The following is a 13291-nucleotide window of genomic DNA, read 5'->3' as shown; positions in this document are numbered from 1 at the left end:
TCTGCACACTACTGTAAATGCTCTGTAAATAAATATGGAGTTATATAAGTTGACACTGCAATCTTGACTCCCCATTTTTTTACTGAGTAGCCGTCATGCCGCTTAGTGTCAGGTCAAGCGCCCTCAGTATCAGAGCCAGTGATAGGGAAGAGCAGACAAGAGACTGGCCTAGGGCGCAGAATGTCATGGGGCCATCGTAGTAACACCCGGATATCTGACAGCATTAGAACGTGAAATAAAATATAAAATAAAATAACCCGTTAAGACACTGTGTTATAAATTTGCTGTTACCAGAATGGCAATGATCAAGTTGTAGTGCATTACTAAAGGCCATGTGTTATGTCATAGTAGACTACACTACTTAACTTTTCGATGACTATTACAGTGTGCCACTGAAGGTATAGCATGCACTAGACCTCCCATTGACACTATTGACTATTCAAGGGCACAGCACTCCATATGTATGTAGGCATTAGATCAGCTGTGCTCAATTAGACGTACAGTGCCAATTTCTAAATGCACAAAAAGCAAAGGGGGTGCTCTCCTAGGGTACACTACCAACTTGACAGACAGTCTTGCTCAGTATTACTGACGTAATCAAAATCTAACACCTTCTGCTAAACAGAGGTGTATAAAGTAGAAGTAGAGGTAAACGCATGAAGTAAGTACAACACTAGTACATGAAATTATGTAGTTGTTCACTAATTATTCCACTCTATTTAATGAGTGCCTAATGATTTAAAAAAATATATATATATATTTTACTTTTACTTCTACTTTACACACATTTGGTGCTAGATAAAGCACCTTCTTCTAACACATTGCTCAACTTCGGTCACACTCTGCTGTGTTGTGTTAATGATATGATATCTACCACCACCAAGGAAACAAAAAAAAGGTTTCACTGCTGCACGTCTGAAGATTAGGATCCCCATTCCCCACACCTCGTAAATCTGAGATCACCCCAGCAGCACCCTCCTCCACACCTCCCGACTCGACCCCACACATCCTCCACCACCTACCCTCCAAACCTGACTCTCCACCCCACCCCCAGGCAGCCTTCAACCCATGTGGGATAGCACGTCCACCAGCCATCCTCCAACTTGACTTCCCCTACACAGTACGAACAAATGAATGCATGTTATAAGTGTTAATGTTCTAGAATAAATGTATATAACTCCAAATAGAGTATTTACAACACTGTGGAGAGTCAAATTACTCTCTGTTCCAGGTGCCACCCATGTTCAATACTTTTTCACATTCCAATGTTTATAATGTAAATAATATTTAGTAGAATCAACTTTGAAAATGTTACAGAGACCAAAGAGTAAAATTAACACCATGGGGCCAAATGTTATCTGAAATGGAGTTCATTCCAACTCTTTCAGAGTTTAAGTAACACTGGTGTTATTGCTGTGTAGCCTCCACCCCCATCTCCACCAACTCCAACCACCCTCCAGCCCGACCCCCCCTAGCCTCCACCCACACCCCAGGCAGCCTTCAACCCATGTGGGACAGTTTTGCACTGGCATCCCAGTAAATCAGTGGGTGGCTGGATGTGGGGTCCCTTCCTAACAGACAGCAGCCACGCTGAGAGGCAGCCATGCAGATCACCAAGAGCAAACCTCTTGGGCTTCGGCTTAACCTTCCACCTCCTCCTTGCTCTCTCTCGTTCTCCTCTTCCTTCTCCACCTTCTCCTCTTCCTCCTCCTCCATCTCTTCCTCCTCTTCCTCTCTCTTTCTCCTCTCTCCTGCTCCTCTTCCTCCACCTCTCCCTACTCCTTCTCCACTCTCCTTCTCCTCTTCCACCTCCTTCTCCTCCTCCTCTTCCTCTTCTTCCACCTCCTCCTCTTCCTCTTTTTCCTTTTCCTCCTCCTTCTCTACAGCACATTGAATTGCATTTTATCTATGAAATGCACTATACAAATAAAATTGCCTTGTCTTGTCTTGCCTTTTCCTCTCTCCTCTCTCTTTCTCGTTTTCCACCTCCTCCTCCTTCTCCTCCTCCTCTTCCCTCCTCTTCCTCCTTCTCCTCTTCCTCCCCTTCTCCTCTTCTTCCTCTTCATCTCTCTTTCTCTACAGCACATTGAATTGCATTTATGTATGAAACAGGCTCTACAAATAAAATTGCCTTATCTTGCTTTCTCCTCTCTCCTTCTCCTCTTCCCTCCTCTTCCTCCTCCTCCTCCTCTCTCCTTATCCCCTTCCTCCACTTCCCCTTATTCCTTCTCCTCTCCTCCTTCTCCTCCTCCTCCTTCTCTGTGCTGTATGCTACACTTAAACTCCATAACGTAAAATTTGAAAAATGTGACGGATAGCTTTGAGACGAGACACATGCACACTAAGACAAGCACACATCCACATACACTCAGTTAGTCATACAGGCCACACACACACACACAAACACACACATACACACACAAACACACACACACACACACACACACACACACACACACACACACACACACACACACACACACACACACACACACACTCATAAACTAAGACAAGCACACATCCACATACACTGACACTCAGTTAGTCATACAGGCCACACACCCACACACACACACACACACACACACACACACACTCACACACACACTCACACATAGACACATCATGCCACATACACTCACACAGACACACACACACACACACACACACACACACACACACACACACACACACACACACACACACGCACACACACACACACACTCTCACACACACACACGCACATGCACACACGCACACACACAAACTCTGTTGATTTCTGCCATTGTTGGCACCTTGTCCGTGTTTCGGTCCGCTGACATTGTCACGGCTGTCACCTCACAAGGTCTGATCCTTCCTTTGTCTCACTTTGTCTCGAGCGTCTTTATTCCCCCCTCTCTCTTCCTCCAGCGTGATGTCATGTTAAGGGACTTCAAAGACTTAAAAAAAGAGTATTTCTTTTTTTTAAATCATGTTTAGCCTGAGGAGAACAGGCTTCCCCCCCCCCCCTCTATTGCAGTATCACTTTACAAACACACTGGATATGATGGCATAATGTAATGGCGGTCTGCCCTATGCCCTGAGGTTACACCTTTGTGTCCACACATTATTGATCTCGGACGAGCTGCTATAGCTTTGATGTAAAGACAATAACACTCAAAACACACCGTTCATAAAAGAGGCTCCTCGCTTAGTCGACCTCCCCATTCATTCATACACACAGGGGCCGCTGACAGCTTTGACTGGGCCGAAGACAAAGTCATCTGAATGGGCCCCGCCACCCAATGCATACAATGTAATGAGACTATAAGCATCCAATTTAAGCACCCCCTCCTCCCCTCCTGGGCCCAGGACAACTGACCCTTTTGCACCCCTCTGTCAGTCTCCCATGCACACACACACACATCCATAAGCTAGCGACCAACGGTACACCGTGCAAGCAGGTTCAACGGCTTTGTGGGGGTCGCAATTTGATATTTGACCTTGTTTCACATATAAAACGTGTAATGGTGTGTTAAAGAGTCAAATCATTTCTGTCTTAACTGTGCTTTATACTTCATTAGGTATTAAAGCTGTGTAATGAATGCGTCACACCACATTCATTTGTTGCCATTATGTGCATTTTTCAGCCTTTTTTTTCCATTCCACTCCTCAAGAAATGTGTTGATTGGATTTAACTAGAGACCGTGCTCTCGACACATTAACAAAACATTATTACAGCTCTGTTTTATTCTCACCACGCCGGCCCTCAGAGGAATATTGAAGGCAATAAACGAAATAAAGGTCTATAAAAGGGGTCTGTGTCGGCCGTGACGAGCCTTTGGTGCACTGCGGAACGCGTGGCGCAGCGCAGCGCAGCGCAGAGGGTATAGCGTTGGCGTTTGCCACCTTTTATTGAACGTGGTGGTTTGAGAACACCCGTGAGAGACATTAAGACGTGCCGTAAATATGGAGTGCCGCCTAAGTGAGCACATGTGTTTTCGGGGCGCCTCAGTCAGGCATATGGGACCTTCACACCCACATGAAAATGTTTGTGGCGCGGCGTGCTCACACACTCACATAAACACACACACACTGAGACAGACAGGCATGCGCGCACACACGCACAACACGCACACACACAGACACACACGCACACACGCACACACACACACACACACACACACACACACACACACACACACACACACACACACACACACACACACACACACACACACACACACACATTGAGACAGACACACACATGTGCAGCATGCGTAGCCTCCATTAGCAGTGCATTGATTTGAACATGTGTTGCCTGGTTAAGATTACAGAGATCAACTGAAGCGATAAGGGAAAATTAATATGTGTCTCTAATTGAGAAAGAGTTGGGAGTTGTTAACTGTCTGGCACAAGTAACATTTGAAAAAGTAACCCCTAAAGCACAATCACATTGAATACTCATGCGTTGTTATATTTTGACAAAAATAATTATAAACACACACACACAAAATGTCCCATAACTTTTAACCCAAAATGGGATTACTCTGTTGTGACCACCAATTAGCCTATATGAAGTTACACAATAAACCCATTTTGGCATGAAGGCTATGAGACTTTTTGTGTGGTTTTAGTTTTCAAAGTAGAACAATGTGTGAGTATTTGAATTGATGTGCTTTTTCCACCCATGACAATGACCGGTCTATCTCTTGATGTCATTAACATTAGATGACATGCATTAGAGGTCTCGTTGAGCAACACAATGCAAGTGTTAAACAAAATTATTGAGATACATTTGGCATTCCACAGTGTTCTATTCGGGCCAGTGCACTGGTTATCTCAAAGGAGACATCCCCCCCCCAACCCCTGCGCACCCCCCAACAAATGGTCTTTTACAGGCCTTTGGGCTTTGGGCCCTTCATACTGTTATCTTGAGTGTTTACTCCTGAGAAGAATAAAACACTGTTAAGACAAATACGGCTGCTCTGTCTGTCTGTTAGTGTCTCCCTAACAGCCATCCGTCGTAAAGAGAAAAAAACCCTACAGTCATTGTGTTGATTGTTTAGACAGGAAGAAAGATAAGAGGAGGATGTCTGGCCTGGTTCTAGTTAAAGTCCTCTCCAGTAGGGAAATATTTTATCTCTTAACTGAGGTCTTCGCTTGTGTGATTTGGAAGAATGCAAAGGGGGTATACAGAACTGTGTGTCCCAGCCAGACAAGAGTCAAAAGCACCATCCAAGCAGCTGCTAACACAGTTTTTTTTTTTTTGCAGGGTTTGAAATATACATAGACGCTCCGCCAAACTAGGTCTTCAGATAACGCCTCAGATAGCCGGGCCCGATGCATAATTTACACCACAAGCCTTGGCCGAGAAGACACGCTTAGTTAAGGGGAAGAAAGCGAGGGCAGACAATTTGGATTACAAAGAAGCAGACAAGCCGCGTGGAGCGGAGCGGAGCAGCAGGAAGTGTGTACAGTCAGTGCTATGGACACATGGGCTCCACATGGCAAATGATTGAATGATTATGGGATTTACGTGGAATAAAGGCACAAGGGCATTCTTCAAAATACATTTTTTTTTCTAGCCTTAAGACGCCACTGCCTTAACACAAAGCCCATGCCAAAGGAGAATAATGTAAAGTGTGTAGGCTCAGTCTCCGGAAGATAAAAGATGTATAGTACAGGATACTTTGTGTTCCCAACTAGACAATCAGAAGACAGAGGTCATGGGGCATGAGCCTGACTTATCTAAGTATACTTTGCTACTTTCTAATTCTGTGCACATACAATGCTCTCTATGAAACTGAATCTAAACCTTTGTCTAACCTTAGTCAAATCTGTTTATTTTATACAGCAACACCAGCTGTACATTTTATACAGCAACTCAGTTTTTTTTTCAGATATTTCCCAGCTTTTTTCCCCTGCCCAAAATCCCCAGGTCTCTTTTTTGTCACTATTAACTCAATTTTGACTCAGTTTGTGTCATGCTTGTTCAGGAGTACCCATACTATTTTCGAAAAAGCATTCCAATATAAATATATACACACACATTACTCTAGAAATTCTCAATAAATTGATGTTCAATAAATGACCTCACATGTCTCCACAACATCTACCATAAGCCATGGATGTGAGCTGAATGAACACCTAAAATGTTTCAATTTTTTCCCATAAAAGTTTTCAATATTCACAAAATCTCTTTACTCACCGAGAGGGATTTTCACATATAAGCATTGAAAAACACATTTATCACCATTCAAAAAAGGGGCCTACTTATTTAGGATCTTCACTTATACTGTATTTATAATAACATCAAATTCACTATTCACAAAAGTGCTATACTCTACTACTACTGTATTAGCAGGACATTGAAACATAAGCTTCAAATAAGCTTATTCATATGCACTACACTCACTGAGTATTTCCACATAGTATAAACGTTCAGCCATATATTCACTGTTTAACAAAGTGTCTAACGTATACTCACTGAGGGGGTCATCCTTGCTCTTGGTGCCGTTGACCGCTCCGCTCTCGTCGATCCTCAGGAAGAACTTCTGGAAGGAGAAGAGCTTCCTGCGCCGCACGTCGCCCTGCAGGTGGTTGTAGCTGCGCACGTGCCGCCCGCCTGCCGCTGTGCCCACCGCCGCTACCAGACCTGGCGCCGAGCTGTTGTGCGCCTGCGGCGAGGACGAGGATGGAGCAGCGGAAGGATGATGGCGGTGATGATGCCGCCCCCGGCCGCAGCCAGCGTGGCAGGTGGAGCTGGCGTTGGTTTTGGTGGCGGTGGCGGTGGCGGTGAGAGAGGTGAGAGGCTCGGTGGCACCGTAGGCGGGCGTCGGGCAGCCAAGCAGCAGCAGTGCCAGCAGCAGCAGCAACAGGGGCAGGAGAGGTGGTGGCGCAAGGGGCGCGAGGGAGGGAGAGTGTCGCAACGACGACGACGATGACAATGATGATGACAATGATGATGATGATGATGATGATGATGATGGTGATGATAATGATGATGGGATGGTGGTGGAGGAGGGACAGGCGAATACAAGCAAGAGTGATGAGGATGAAGACACTGCACCCTTACCCGCACCGGCACCTGCACCTGCACCCACACCCGTACCCTTCCCCTGGCCCTTACCCTGGCACACGCCACTCACTGTCCATCTCCACATGGTAGTCGGCGTACTGGGAGGACTGCCGAGCGCTGCACAACATGGGACATGCTGGGGAGGGGAGAAGCAGGGGAGAGGGAGAGGGGACACGGAGAGGGAGAGGGAGAGGGGACAGGCAACCCAGTTGCACTGGAGTGGGTATGGTTAACCAGACATGCGAGGCAGACTGATAGGCAGGCAGGCGAGCAGGGGAGAGGGAGAGAGGAGAGTGGCAGTGGGCTGGAGAGGGGTAGCAGTGGAGAGGTTAAAGCTAATCACACAGGCAAGGTAGGCTGATATGCAGGCAGGCAGGCAGGCAGGGAGGGAGATAGGGAGGCAGGCAGGCAGGCAGGCAGACAGAGAGATAGAACTGGGGAAAGACCTGTGCGATCCAGGGGGCGTTTGAGTGGCCGCTCCCCCCTGAGAGCCTCTGGCTGCTCAGAAGCTGATCTTCAGGCTGTGGCTGGTGCTGCTGATACTGCTGTTATAGCTCCCTATTCAATTGTTCCAGCATCCAAACATAAATGAGATATCATAATCATCCTTAAGACCAGCGTCCCCCACTTATTGTTCGTCTTCTCCTTCTTCTTCTTCTTCTCTTTTCTTTTTCCTTCTTCCACTTGTGTCCGTTTTCTCCTCTTCTGCTTCTCTTCTTCTTCTTCCCTCTTTCACTTTTGTTTCTGACAGTCCTCTGTTTGTACCCGGGATGGCAAAGAACGCAGATGTCTCAAGCCCCAAAAAGCACAAGTGGGAAGTGCAGTGAAAAAAACTCTTCCTTTGTTGTATTCCTTGCTTCTATAGTTCCCAATTAAGTCTCCAGGTTGGTGTGAGTGGCAATGGTATAGGTGCTCTGTTTTCCATCAAAAGCCCTCCACGGGTGTTGAAGTTGTTGACACAACGGGTCCCCTATGTGCCCGTCAAAGTCCCAGCACTCCTTTCCGACGTCCGATGTGTCGCATTGGTGTTAGTGTGCGTGCGTGCCTCTGTGACCCCCAAGCTCACTTGCAGTGAATGAACACATTTGCCTCTCAAGTTCTCTCCCTCCCTGTTTCTCTCTCTCTCTCTCTCTCTCTCTCTCTCTCTCTCTCGCTCTCTCTCTCTCTCTCTCTCCCTCCCTCTCTGTGCGTCTCTCTCTCTTCCTCTCCCTCTCTCTCACACTGCCTCTCTCTCTCTGTCTCTCACGTTCCCTTGTTTCTCTCTCACATTCTTTCTCCTTCTGTCTTTCTCAGTCTTTCTTTTTTTTCTTCTCTCAACCTCTCTTTCTCTCCTTCTTTCGTTTTCCCCTCTACCTCTCTCCCTTCACTATCCCACCGACTTTTCCTGTCGTCTTCCCTGCCTCCCTCTCTTCCTCTCTTTCTCACCCCCCTCTCTCTGTCTCTTTCTGTGCCTCCCTCTGTCCCCCGTTACCCACTGTGTGTGGTGGTGTGGAGTGTCTGTGTCTGTGTGAGCAATAGAGAATAGAGAGGCAGGGAGAGAGAGAGAGAGAGAGAGAGAGAGAGAGAGAGAGAGAGAGAGAGAGAGAGAGAGAGGAGAAGAAATAGCAAGCGAGAGAGAGAGAGAGAGAGAGAGAGAGAGAGAGAGAGAGAGAGAGAGAGAGGGGAGAAGAGAGAGAGATCCAGTGAGTGGTGTTTGTGTGTCAGTCAATACACGCCCTCCCCTTCTCACATTCACTCCCGGCTTGCTCCACCTAAGCATGTCGCTCAGCACCCTTTTCTTGCAGGGGATGCGAGTGTGGGGTTGCAGTGGGGCTAGGAGGCTATCAGCCGGGGGGGGGGGGGGTTGGGGGGTGGCGTGAGCATGGTGTGGGGACTAGGAGGCTATCTGTCGGGGGGGGGGGCGTGAGCATGGTGTGGGGACTAGGAGGCTATCAGTCGGGGAGGGGGGGGGCGTGAGCATGGTGTGGGGACTAGGAGGCTATCAGTCGGGGAGGGGGGGGGCGTGAGTATGGTGTGGGACTAGGAGGCTATCAGTCGGGGAGGGGGGGGGGTGGGCATGGTGTGGGGAAGTGTGTGTGTGGGAGTGTGGGAGTGTGAGAGTGATTATGGGCTGTGGGGCGGCGGGGGTCTGGGAGGGTGGGGGTCTGTGAGAATGGTAAGGGGCTAAGAGGCTATCGGCTGGGGAGTGTGGGAGTGGAGGACTGGGGGAGCTATGAGCACGGGGGAGCTGGGGGGTATTGGGCTGTGTATGAGGGTCTTGTAGGGCTGTGAACGTGGGGTTGTTTGTTGGGACTTTGAATCTGGAAGTGTGGGGGTGTGGGGCTACAGAGTGCGCGTGTGTGTTGGGGGGTGGTGGCGGATGTGCATGGGGGCATGGGTGCTGAAGCACAGAGTGGGCACTGATTGGGGGGACTGTGGCATGCTGACAACTCTGCACCGCGTTGCCAGATTTTTCCAAAATACATTGTTTTGGGGTACCCAAAATATACGTGCCATGTTTAGTATTTAACGGTTATATTTAGCTATATTTTAACATGTTTCAATTTTCGTGATGTCATGTGGGTAGTAGGGGTTTGCGATGCCCCAGGACTGCCCCCTGTGTGGGTCTGCAGGGTGGGTCTCTGGGCAGAGCCATCCAGGCATCCACTGTGATGTGTTATCAGTGGCCAGCCCTCTGGTAGAGATAGAGGCTCTACTCTGGTGATCGTCTACTGCTAACAGATCCGTGCCCCCTTTCCCGCGGGTCACTCTGACAGAGATGACCCCTGTGGAAGGGAGGGGAGGGTCTGGGGGGGCTGCTGTGTGTATATGTGTGTGTATCTGGGGCTGGGCATATCTGTGCGTGTTACAAAGGTTGGGAGAAGAGAGCTGGCTCAGGTTTCCTGATTTCTTGTCAAGAATTGTCGGCCAGATAGTGAGGCTGATGAGTTTTTATTAGCCTATTATTATTAATATTATACTTAGCTGGCACTTTTACCTAGGGTATTGGTTCCAGTCCATAGGTGCCTTGCTCAAGAGCACTTCAGCCAAGGAGGGAGGAAGGGATTTTTAAGAAATTGAAGCTGCAACCCTGGGATCTTTAGTCCAACTCCGTTGCCATTACACCACGGCTGCCCAGTTTTATTGCTGTTCATTTCCATTCTTCCATAAACTCATAAACCCATCACGGGAGATTTCAACTCAATCATCTATCAAATTTACACTCATAAGTAAAAAAAAAAAACACCCACCCCATTGTTTTGTTTTGTTTTGTTTTGTTTTGTTTTGTTTTGTTTTGTTTTGTTTTGTTTTGTTTTGTTTTGTTTTGTTTTGTTTTGTTTTGTTTTGTTTTATTTTTTTACTGTGAGCCAAAAAACAAAATTTATTTCATTTCATGTACTGTTTTTGTGTTGTAGTAACAGTAAAGAAAAGTTCAAATATAAGTTCAACCTGAATGACCTGAAATGAGATTAAAACCCCAAAAGCATTAATTTACCCTCCACAAAGTACCCTTCTGTAATTAAAATAACACTAGCTAAACAGACATAGGACTTTAGAGCTGTAGCTGTTGGCAGTTGCCAGGATGTTGGTGAGCCTCCTCTCCCCTCCTGTGCTGTCTTTTCTCATCCTCTCCTCTCCTCTCCCCTCTTCTCCTCTCCTCTCTTCTACTCTCCCCTCCTCTCCTCTCCTCTCCTCTCCTCTCCTCTCCCCGTTCCTCTCCTCTCCTCTCCTCTCTTCCCCTCTCTTCCCTTCTCCTCCCTCTCCTCTCCTCTCCTCCTCTCCTCTCCTCCCCTCCCCTTTCCTCCCCTCTCTTCTCCTCCTCTCCTCTCCTCTCCTCTCCTCTCCTCTCTTCACCTCTCCTCTCCTCTCTTCACCTCTCTTCTCCTCTCCTCCTCTCCTTTCCTCTCCACTCCACTCCTCTCCTCTCCTCTCCTCTCCACACCACTCCACTCCTCTCCTCTCCACTCCACTCCTCTCCTCTCCTCTCCTCTTCCTCATCTCCTCTCCTCTCCTCTCCTCTCCTCTCCTCCCCTCTCCTCTCCTCTCCCTTTTGTTTTATTTTTTTACTGTGAGCCAAAAAACTAAATTTATTTCATTTCATGCACTGTTTTTGTGTTGTAGTAACAGTAAAGAAAAGTTCAAATATAAGTTCAACCTGAATGACCTGAAATGAGATTAAAACCCCAAAAGCATTAATTTACCCTCCACAAAGTACCCTTCTGTAATTAAAATAACACTAGCTAAACAGACATAGGACTTTAGAGCTGTAGCTGTTGGCAGTTGCCAGGATGTTGGTGAGCCTCCTCTCCCCTCCTGTGCTGTCTTTTCTCATCCTCTCCCCTCCTCTCCTCTCCTCTCCCCTCTTCTCCTCTCCTCTCTTCTACTCTCCCCTCCTCTCCTCTCCTCTCCCCTCCTCTCCTCTCCTCTCCTCTCCTCTCCTCTCCTCTCCTCTCCTCTCCTGTCTCCTCTCCCCTCCTCTCTCCTCTCCCCTCCTCTCCTGTCTCCTCTCCTCTCCTCTCCTCTCTTCTTCTCTCCTCTCCTCTCCCTCCTCTCCTCTCCTCTCCTCTCCTCTCCACTCCACTCCTCTCCACTCCTCTCCTCTCCTCTCCTCTCCCCTCCCCTCCTCTCCTCTCCACTCCTCTCATCTCCTCTCCTCTCTTCTCCACTCCACACTACTCCTCTCCTCTCCTCTCCACTCCACTCCACTCCTCTCCTCTCCTCTCCTCTCCCCTCCCCTACTCTCCTCTCCGCTCCTCTCTTCTCCTCTCCACTCCACTCCTCTCCTCTCCTCTCCTCTGCTCTGCTCTGCTCTCCTCTTGGCTGCATTTTAATCCAGTAATACGGTTTAGCGTTTCACTCGTCAGACCTCTTGCCTGTGAGGCTCATGTTGAAACATGGCCTCTTTCCAACGGCCAGTCAGCTTACGGCTGATCCACTGATGGCTTCTGATCAAGAAAACTGACAGGGGGGCAAAAAGGTTAGTCGTCCCGAGCCTAGGGAGTGGAGGGGCCCAGACTTGTGTCCCCATTACATTGTATGTAATGAGTGGTTTTGGGGGGCATTCAGGTGGCTTTGTCCTGTTCCCGGTCAAAGCTGTCAGCAGGACTGCTTCTGATACTCTGTTGCTCGGTGCTTGCAGTTGGACTGCATGGGGACATGTCATGGGCTTGGACACATTTTTGAGCACGATCGCAGCCATGAATTGTAAAAGATGAATCGGGACGGACAGCACCCCTGTTGGTGATGTGCAAACTAGTGACAAGCGAGTTAGTTTGGCAATGCTACTGCTACGTCTGTGATCTCAAGGCTGACATATTCTCCATCCTCAGTGCAAGACATGCTGGCAAAGATATGTCAAAGAAAAAGAGAAAAAAATGTTTTTTTTTCCTTTTTTCTTCCTTGGATTTATTTCTCACAGTCCTGTGTTTTTTTTTTCTTTAAATGGATGCACTTCTTTTCTTTGACAAAAAGAGCTGAGTTGCTTGTGTTGCCTCGTCAGCAGTCTTACCTAAGTTCATATCTCTTATCTGCTCCTGCACAAACACTGTTATCTAATCTCCACTTCCTCTTGTGGCATACCCGTGCACCCACAGCTATCTGTCTTGAGCGCATTCGCCATGAGAATTAGGAGCTAGGAAGAGGAAAAGACCAAACAATTGCCCATTTCCAATGTTTTTGTCATTGCAGTACTTTCCACTCCAGTGGATATAGTGGGATATCTATCTTCTTTGTCATCTTGAGCACATTCGCCATTACGAATTAGGAGAACGGAAGGGGAGAAGAAATACATCATTGGCCATTCCAAAGTTTTTGCCATTGCAATACTAGCCAGTTCAATTCTAAGGGAAGTGTAATACTCTATCTATCTAATATAATGAATAAATAGCTTCCCTTTTCCAATGTATTTCGAATGGCAATACTACAATAACAGTGTTGGGAGTAACTCGTTACAAAAGTATTTAATTACTGTAATTTTATGGTGTTCAGTGTGGTGGATCAGAAAGAAGCTATTCCTGAACCTGGTAGTTTTTAGCCTGCATGCTGCTGTAACACCTCTTGGATAGTGAAATAGTCATGACTCATGAGCTTGATTTACACTGTAAATTGCACGATCCATATTAAGTTATTTTGGCGAGAGTAACTAAAGTAATGCAAAAGTAGTGTAATGCCTTACATTTTAAATATAGCAGGCTCTACTACTACTTGAGTAACTTGCCCAACACTGTCCAATAACCATTCTAAGGGATGTTA

The 13291-nt window shown here is 47.3% G+C and overlaps 1 protein-coding gene across 1 annotated transcript in view; it reads right to left on the bottom strand.

Annotated features, from left to right (window-relative positions):
* fgf10b (fibroblast growth factor 10b) overlaps positions 1 to 12558 on the bottom strand; it is a 19027-nt gene extending 6469 nt beyond the window's left edge. Inside the window, exons 1-3 of the mRNA XM_063194213.1 lie at positions 12549 to 12558; positions 7112 to 7196; positions 6470 to 6744 (exon numbers count right to left, since the gene is read on the bottom strand). Of these exons, the coding sequence (XP_063050283.1) occupies positions 6470 to 6744; positions 7112 to 7196; positions 12549 to 12558 (370 nt within the window). The remainder of the gene's footprint in view (positions 1 to 6469; positions 6745 to 7111; positions 7197 to 12548) is intronic.
* Between the last annotated feature and the right edge of the window lie 733 nt (positions 12559 to 13291).

Source organism: Engraulis encrasicolus, chromosome 3 (assembly GCF_034702125.1).
Source record: "Engraulis encrasicolus isolate BLACKSEA-1 chromosome 3, IST_EnEncr_1.0, whole genome shotgun sequence".
NCBI classification, from domain to species: domain Eukaryota; kingdom Metazoa; phylum Chordata; class Actinopteri; order Clupeiformes; family Engraulidae; genus Engraulis; species Engraulis encrasicolus.
Note: the sequence above shows the minus strand (reverse complement) of the source record. Positions and strands in the feature narration are given on the sequence as shown.